At 62.7% G+C, this 8,678-nt stretch overlaps 1 protein-coding gene across 1 annotated transcript; it reads right to left on the reverse strand.

Moving 5' to 3' along the window:
- Positions 1-5,960: 5,960 nt before the first annotated feature.
- CLPS (colipase) lies at positions 5,961-7,047 on the reverse strand. Its single transcript, XM_063418660.1, has 3 exons — positions 6,899-7,047; positions 6,292-6,414; positions 5,961-6,213 (listed from the first exon to the last, which is right to left on the reverse strand). Exons 1-3 carry the CDS (start codon positions 6,992-6,994, stop codon positions 6,076-6,078), a joined length of 357 nt encoding a protein of 118 aa, XP_063274730.1. The 5' UTR covers positions 6,995-7,047; the 3' UTR covers positions 5,961-6,075.
- Positions 7,048-8,678: the final 1,631 nt, after the last annotated feature.

An 8,678-nucleotide genomic window follows, 5' to 3' on the forward strand; every position in this document is an offset into this window, starting at 1 on the left:
ATAATTTCCCTTCTGAGGAAACGGGGAAAATCGCTGCCTTCCCCAGCTGGCAGTGAGCAGCAGAGAGGTGGAGAGAGCCCAGGGCTCCCCCAGCCCTGCCGGAGATCCAGCCCCACACGAGTAAGGGCAGGATGCAGCAGCGGGGCCGGAGCAGGGAGGATAAATAAAGTCCGGCTTTGCCGTCCTGGCGTGTGGCCACTTCTAACACAAAGTACATTCCGGTCTGGACGTAACGAACTGTACCAGCCTCTGCCGGGGAGGGCGGGAGGGCGGCTGGGGGTGGCTGGGGGTGGCTGGGGCTCCCTGCCCACCCCGCTCCTCTGGGGGTGTCATTGTGGGGGTGAGAGCTGGCACCCCCGCCCTGGGCTGGGCACAGGGATAATGAGGGGATCAGCATCCCTGAGGACGCTCAGAGGCTGTGCCCTGCCATGGACGCGCTCCTGCCAGACGGATCTGAGACACAAAACCTCCTGGAGATCCCTCCACTGCTGCCCCAACTCTTGCGGGGCTCCCGGAGAGCCCCGGGTTGGGGCACACCCGGCAGAGGTGGGCACAGAGCGTGACTCAGACCAGCGCTGCCGCTGCGCCCCCCGAAACCCCGCCCGCAGTTCCCGGCGCTTCGGAGCCGGTCTCAGCTTCTCCACGCCGGGAGCCGCAGCCCGGGAGCCCGGAGGAGGCGCCGGGGCCGGGCCGGGCCGTGCCCCCGCCGGGAGCTGCACCGGGCGGGCGCGGTGCCAGGCGCCCGGCGTGGGGACGCGATGTACCGGCCGCGGGAGCGCCGGGAACAGCCTGACTCAGCGCCGGGCCGGCGGGGGGGCAGCCGGCCAGGGCCACCCGGGCTGGGCTCGCTCGGGGCTCCTGGCTGGTGGGGTCCGGTGTGGCCCCCGGCAACCCCCCCGGCACCCCCCAGTATCCCCCCATCATCCCCCCAGTGTTCTCCCTGGAAGCCGCTCCAAAATCCACGTGGCAATCCCCAATATCCCCCCCATCATCCCCCCAGTGTTCCCCCTGGCAATCCCCCCAATATCCTGCCTGACAGCCCCCCAATATCCCTTCAACATCCCCTCAGTGTTGGCCCTGGCACCCCCCCAATATCCCCCTGGCATCCCCCCAGTATCCCCCAGTATCCCCCCAGTGTTTCCACAGTACCCCCCAACACCCCCCCAGTGTTCCTCCTGGCAGGCCCCAGTATCCCCCCAGTGTTCCCCCTGGCACCCCCCAGTATCCCCCCAGTGTCCCACCAGTGTTCCCCCTGGCACCCCCCAGTATCCCCCCAGTGTTTCCCCTATCACCTCTCAGGTCCCCCTGTCAACCCTCTCAATATCCCCCCCCCAGATCCCCCCCAGTGTCCCCCTCTGCTTGCCCCATGTCCCCCCACATCCCTGCCAGTATCCCCCCCCCTCATCCCCCTGTCTCAACCCCTGCATGCCCCCCAGCATCACCCCCCAAACCCTTCCAGTATCTCCCAGAGTGAATCCCATTAATATCCTGGGGGTATCCCCAGAATCCTCCCCTCCTCACCCTCGGTCTGCTCCCCCAGCCCAGCTCACCAGCATTTCAGAGAATTTAATGCTAAAAATACCCCCTGAGGGGGAACCCAGCTGCAGGGAGCACTTCCCCCCAAACTGGCTGCTGCAAAGCACCAGCCCCGAGCTCTCCCCAGACTGACGAGCCCAACACCCCCTCCTGGCCCTCCCCACCTCCCTGTATTCACTACTTCCAGCAGTGCAAATTATTCAGGGTGAGGATTTTTTCTGCTTGTGCTCTGGTGGACAACATCAAAGGGGGCTTGTGGAGGTGTGTGGGGTGCCTGGGTGTCCTCCCAGGGCCATTTCTGCATCCCCATGTCCCTCTTGTAACCTCCAGTACTGCCCTGAGCTGGGCAGCCCTCAGCCCTCGGAAGATCTGGGGGACATCTTCAAGAGACCCCAATTCCAGCCCCAAAGACAGCCCTGAGGATGGAGGAAAGACTGAGATCTTCATGCCAGATTTGGGAGCCCCTGGGCTGATATTTCCCTAGGACAAGTCCCTGTCCTTCAGTCAGATCCTTCCCCTCTTCCAGCTTCAGGGGAAAAAATCAGAGTGGGAAAACAGGAGCATGTCTGACATTGTTCCCTGTGTCACAGGCAAAGGCAAAGCCAAAGCAGCCGTGAAAAATCATCAGCAATTGGTTTTGGCAAGAAGAGTCAAACCAGAGCTTTCCATGAATTTATTTTTTTTTTCTTTTTGCTAGAAAGGTTGCTGTTCTTCCAGAGCGAGCTTGAAGGATGGCTTCTGTCCAGTTTCATCCCAAAACCATCTCCCTGGGACAGTGAAAACCTGGCCCAGATTTAGGAAAACCCTGAGTCACAGGATCAGGCCCCCACATCCCTGGGGTGTGCAGTTGGGGTCTGCACCCCACTGTGCCCCATGACCTGGAGCTGCCGTGGAGGTTTTGCTGCCGCAGGCACAGCTTGAGGTGTCCCAGGCCAGCAGAGGGTGGTGGGGATAAAACCAGAGGATTTGGGATTCCCCAAGTCCCTGGTGCTGACTGGGGTGTCCCACGCCCTGCAAGGATTTTCTTCATCCCTCTGGATCTTGCTGTGGCCAAGGGACACCCTGAGAGGGGCTGCTGCCCCCCGGGCTGCCCCAGCCACGGCTTTGCCATGTCCTGACCACCCCCAGGGGTAAAGGGGTGAAGGCTTTTGGGGGGAACAAACCCCAGAGCCAACAGCAGGCTGGGAGCCCCAGGTGCCCCTCTGTGCACCCCCAAACACCTCCGTGCACCCCCAGATGTCTCTGGGGAATGCCTCAGGTACAAAGCATCCCCTGCGCCCCCCAAACCGAACCCCAGGGGTGCCTCTGACCCTGCTGCAGGGTCAGGTCCATCATCACCCCAGTCTGCAGCAAACTGGGGTGTGCTGTGTGTGGGGACATGGAATTGGGTTATACCTGGGGTGTTCTCCCCCCAAAAATCCCTGCCCTAAGCTGGAGCTGCAGGGCTGTTGCCTGTCCCTTCTGCTGGGGGCCAGGGGCAGCTCAGCACCCCCAAGAAAAAACATTTCCCCCTCCTGGGGCTGGGGCTGGCAGCCTCTCTGCCCCAGGGTGAAAGCTGCAGCAGCAAACACCCAACAGCCTCCCCCAGACACTCACACACACTTTTTCCTTGGAGTTTTGCAAGGCTGGGAGGGGGTGACTGCAAAGTTGGGCTTTGGGTGGGCACCCCACTGGAGCTGCAACGAGCTGGGGGTGCAGGGCTGCCCTGGAACGGGCAGAGAGGGAGTTTCAGCACATCTGCGAGGAAATTAAAAAGAAATCAAGAAGGAGAAAGAGAAGAGGAGGAAAAGGCGGCGTTTGGGGGCAAAGAAAAGGGTTAAAACATTGCAGAGGAGGAGAGGTGAAGGCCGAGGGCTGGCGGAAAGGGGGGAGAGGCGGGGAGAGGTTGGGGAGCGGGAGCTGAGTGAGAACATCCTGTACCCTCGGGTAACAGCGGCCGGGGCGGGCGGGGTGAGCGGGGCACCGCGGCGGGGGACGTGGCACACACCTCCCCGGAAAGTGGGGCACCCCTCGGGTGACCCGCAGGGGATGGGTTTGGACAGCGAGGGGTGATCCTGCTGATGGGGTGAGGCTGGGGAGGGTCTTGGGCTGCCCTCCGCCCCAGCGTCCCTTCAGCCTCATCCTCCTCGCTGCTCTCTGACCAAGCAGGGAGAGGGGCAGGGGAGGAGGAAGGGGCACCCCAATTCTCGTCCCCCTCCTTCCCCTGTCCCCCACGGGGAAGCTCGCTGAGGCAAAGCCTGCCTGCACAAGGATGCCCTGCTCGCACGGCGCTCCGGGGCTGGGCTTGTCCCCACCCTGCAGGAGGGTCCCCCTGTCCCCGGGGCTGGCAGCACCCCACAGCGCCAGGGGCCCCTTCCTGTGTTTGTTAAGACGCCGTGAGTCAGGCGTCTGGTTTTCGGTTTAAGCCAATATTTACCAGCCGAGAGCTGCCAAAATAAAGCTGCGGCTTCACCAGTAAATATAGGGCTGAGATGGGGCGGGGGGGGGGGGGGGGGATTTATGCGTCCCCCACCTCAGCACAGCCACTCCCTTCCCACCTGTCTGGTGCCCCCCCATGGTCCTTCTGCCGGCTTAGGGACACCACAAAAACGGGGACACCACAAAAACTGGGACACCACAAAATCCCCCCATCAAGAAATGAGCCCTGCCTGCCCAGCCCCGAACATCACTCCCCATCCTTCCAGGGGCCCCCACTGTGGGACTCAATGAGTGTCAGAGCTGGGGGCGTTTCAGGGACCCCCGAGGTTGCGCTGGCCCTGGGTTGGGGGGTCCCTGCCGGGCCGGGGTCCCGGGGCTGTGGGCACGGTGCCGCTGCCCTCTGCCGGTGCCGGCACGGCCGGGGCTGGGCGTTGCTCACATCCTGCCCCAGCCAAGAGCGCAGAGCCCCAGCCGAGGCCGGCCCCGGGCGGGCAGGGCTCCCGGTGTGTGTCCCGGGAAATGCCAGCCTCTCCCGGGTGCTGCCACTGGTGCGGGACAGCGGGTGGGGAGTGCAGGGACAGAGCTGTGTCCCTGTCCCCTCCCCTGGCTCTGCCTGGGGCTGGCTGTCTGCTGCAGGAGCACGCTGCTGTCCCTGTCCCTGTCCCCTTACCCCACACCCCATCGATCTGGTGGCCTCTTGCCATGACAATGACAGCAAGACCCTCCAGGCTTTCACCACCCACCACAAGTTTAAAACTAAACTCCAGCTCAGGATTTTCTCCTCTTGCAGCTCCTCTGAGCCAGACTGGCAGGGGCCAGCAGGTGCCCACATTGTCCCCCTTCAACAGCGGGGGCTCCCCCAAGCTGTGCCACCCTCCCAGATGTGTCCCTGGTGTTTCTGCAGGTGCAGATCCTCAAGATGCCAGTCACCCTTGTCCTGAAAAGAAAGTTTCCTGCAGCACCTCCTCAGCTGCCAGGGGTTGCCCCCAGCCTTTGTGGCCTCCCCACCTGGTGCAGAGCCCTCGGGGCAGTGGGGAGTGGTGCTGTGGGTGCCTGGTTCTTGTTCTGCCCCAGGGATAGAAAAACATGGGGTGAAGTCTGCACTGGAGAAGCCAAGAGCACCCCCTGTGATGATCCCCTCATCTCCTGCTGCTTCCACAGCTCTGCCAGACAGGAGCCTCTTCTTCCTCACCGTGCTGTGGTACATCTGTGCTCCCTCCCCATGCCCAAAAACGCTGACCCTGAGCTGGGCATCACACCCTGCAGCCCACCCTGCAGCACACCCTGCAGCCCACCCTGCAGCCCACCCTGCCCAGGGCACGGCTCTGCCAGGGCAGGGCTGAGGGCATTGGGACCTCGCTGCCCGCTGGGGCTGCTTCAGCACCGTCACTCTCCAGGTCCATCCTGAATTCCCAAAGCTTCTGCACCTCTTGCAGCCTGAGCAGGTGCTCTGCTAGATGCTGGTGGAGGTGCTGCACAGGGGCTCCCATGGCACACAGAGCTGCTGCTGCTGCGCAGGGTCCTTTCCAGGAAGGGCTCCCACCTGGCTGAGGTTCTCTCTCACATCTGCCCTCCTGAGGAGGAGGAGGAGGTCCAGCTCTGCTCATCCAGAGCCTGCAGAGTGGCAATGCAGAGATGGACACAACCACCGAGCACCCTGAGCACCCGCAGCTCCAACACCACCTGCAAGTCTGGCAACAAACCTTTTCTATGGGATGTTTCCAACCAGAGCAGCCACAGCTGGAAATAAACCAAGGCAAGCACAACCCAAGAGGCTCCCTCAGACCCTGGGGCTGCTGCACCTTCCCCTGCCCTGCATCCCCTTTTTAAAGCTCCCCTTGAGCAGAGCTCAGCCCACGGCTTGCTGCTGGCCTAGCCCAGATTCCTGTCTGCACACACATACAGGTAAAGCCATCATGTCCATGTGGCTTTTTCCAGGACCTTCTGGCCCTCCTGTCCCTGTCCTTGGTGGGGGGCTGGGTTGAGTGAAAACGCCACCTTGCAGCTTGGCAGAAGCTGCTCTTTACTCAAATTCTCCCACAGCCAGACCCAGGAATCCCTGGAGAGGAGGAAAGGATGGATGGCAGGGGCAGCATGGAGGGGCACAGGGGGGCTCCTCCTTCACCGCCTCCTGTAGGAGTCCTGGGGGTCCTTGCAGAGGCCGAAGTCGCTGTTGGTGATGGAGCCCACGATGGTTTTATCGGCGTCGCAGGTCAGGCCTCTCTCGCAGGGACATTTGTAGTAGACCCCATAGATGCTCTGCAGGGAGCAAGAACTCAGTGCAGTGTGGGGGACATGCCCCATCCCTGCCCAGCCCTCGGAGCAGGCAGCTCCTACCTTTGGGGAGCACTCCTGGAACTCAGCTGCCTTCGGAGCACATCGGGCCAGGCTGAGGCCGTTGACCCGGTGGCAGCAGCCGCTCTTGCACTGGACGCTCTGCAGGCACAGCTCCCCGATTTCCTGCAGCATAAGGCAGGGCCTGAGCACCACGTCCCTCTTTGTCCCCCTTTAATCTCAGCCTAGCTGTGAGCCCAAGGGGTTTGGGTGGGTGTTGAGCACCAGCTCTGCCTTTCAGCTGAGGCTCAGCACTGCTGTCCCCATGCCCCAACCTCCCACTCTGCAGCATTTCCTCAGTCTGGCCCAGAACACCACCCACCAAAGTGTTTTTTGCTGGACTCATGGAGGTAGGGCTGAGACAAGGAAAGCATTTCCCCTGCCCATTCCCTGTGAACCACCCCGGGTGGGGGTCCTGGCTGGCTCGGGCAGCTGAGAGCTCCAGTCTGATCCACTTTCTGTATTCCCTACACCTTTACAGAGCTGATTTCCCAGGTTCCAGCTTTTCTCACAACACCAGAAAACCCAGCAGACACCTCCAACCCTCCATGCGTGTCCCTTGCAGCAGTGGGAGCATCCTGTGCCAAGGACAGGGACGGTCCCCTCTTACCAAGTTGACGACGAGCCCTCGCTCGTGCTGCACCGACAGGGCTGGGGCCAGCAGCAGCAGGGCCAGCAGAAGGCAGGCAGGCAGCACTTTGGCCATGGTGGGCTTGTTTGTGGCTGTGCCACGGGGCCAGCTGGTGTTTTATAGCCGCTGTCTCCATCAGCTGACAGGGCTGGTCCTATCACGCCTCAGCTCGTGGCACTGGGGCACTGCTCCACTGCCCAGGGCAAGGAAAATGCCATGTCTGGGGCAGCCAGGGCTACCAGGTCCTGTTCACAGGTGACTGTCCCCCACTGGCCATGTCAACATGCCCTTTAGCAGCTCCTTTGGCCAAAGGGAACATGAAATAATGGCACTTCTGTGCTAGTCCTTCCTCCTCTGCTTCCCCCTGGCAGCAGTGGGCTGTGGAGCTGGAGTTCTCTGCAATGCCCTCCTCGCTGGGGGCTGCTGATGGTTCATGGGCAAAGTTGGCACAGCAGGAGCTCTGCTCCACAGGAAAGCCACCAGATCCTCCTCAAACGGAATCATGGACACCAAGAAACCTGCTGGAGAAAGTTTGTATTGTGCAGGATAACACATCCCCCTGCAAGGATCCAGAGCCCACCAAGGTCCCCAGCCCAAGGACCAGCACTTCAGCCTGCCCTGCCAAATATTTGCTCTGTGTTTCAGTGCTTGTGGGGGTGTGGCTGATGAAAGGAGAGCAGCCCTGGGAACTGCACAGCTTTCCATGCCCACAGTGGCTGGGCTGTTCTGGGACATGATTAATGGCCACACAGCCCTGGCCTTTGACAGCCACAGGAGTGATGCTGAGGCTGGCACAGGCTGTGGGGTGACTGTCACACTGTCACGTGGCACCGGTCCCCAGGACCGGAGCTGGACCTGTGTGGTCACTCAGGCTGCAGGGCAGCTGTGGCTCCTGGAGAGAGGTCCCAAGGTGGCCACAGGTGCCTGCAGCCCTCTGGGGCTGGCCATGCTCCTGTGGAAGGAGGACATGGGGCTTGGGCAGAGACCTGCAGGTGCTGGCTGACACCCCGGTGTGTCCTGCTGGCAGGATGACCCATTTCCCTTTCTGCAGTGGAGCTGTGGGGATGTCCCCTCCCTGCCTGCAGCCCCCACCCCAACGATGCAGCAGCCCCTGTGCTCCTTGTGCTCCCTACCGGCCGGGGAAGGCCCTGGTGACACTGGCTGGGAGGGCACAGGGGACCCTGCACAGAATTTGGGACACACCACAGAGCACACAGCAGAGCCCGGTGACATCCTGGGGGTCATGGCACAGCCCCTGGCACATCCCGGGACACACGCTGGGGGTCGAGACACAGCGTGGGTCTCATCCCAACACACATCCCTGGGCAGGTGGCACATCCCGGGACACACGCAGGGGTGCACGGTGCAGCCCGGGCACACATCCAGGCACAGCCCAGGGCGTTACTGGGGCACAGCGGGGCACAGAGAGCACCCCTGAGTCACTGCAGGGCACCGGGGCACGCTGGGGCACAGCCCAGGGTCACGGGGGCACCCTAGGACAGACCACGGGGTGCACACTGGGGATATTCGGGTGATCCCAGGGTGGAGGCGAAGGAGGCACGAAGCAGGCGAAGGCTGCGTGCCGTGAGAGCATCCCCTGCACACAGGGCGCATCCTCGGGGCTCCTCCGGGAGCATCCCGGGAGCGCATCCCGGGAGCGCATCCCGAAAGGCGCCACCCGCCTCCTCCCGCGCCCGCCCCGGCTGCGGGAGCGGGGTCGCTCCGGCTCCTCCCGAGCCCCCCCCGGGCTCGGCGGGGG

Source organism: Prinia subflava, chromosome 23 (assembly GCF_021018805.1).
Source record: "Prinia subflava isolate CZ2003 ecotype Zambia chromosome 23, Cam_Psub_1.2, whole genome shotgun sequence".
Taxonomy (NCBI): domain Eukaryota; kingdom Metazoa; phylum Chordata; class Aves; order Passeriformes; family Cisticolidae; genus Prinia; species Prinia subflava.

What these genes read in the sequence shown, in the direction of transcription:
- CLPS (XM_063418660.1), bottom strand. Translation starts at nt 6,994, where the DNA reads ATGGCCAAAGTGCTGCCTGCCTGCCTTCTGCTGGCCCTGCTGCTGCTG. An exon ending in GAGGGCTCGTCGTCAACTTG is followed by an intron (nt 6,415 to 6,898) that starts GTAAGAGGGGAC and finishes CTTATGCTGCAG; the next exon opens with GAAATCGGGGAGCTGTGCCT. An exon ending in TCCAGGAGTGCTCCCCAAAG is followed by an intron (nt 6,214 to 6,291) that starts GTAGGAGCTGCC and finishes TGCTCCCTGCAG; the next exon opens with AGCATCTATGGGGTCTACTA.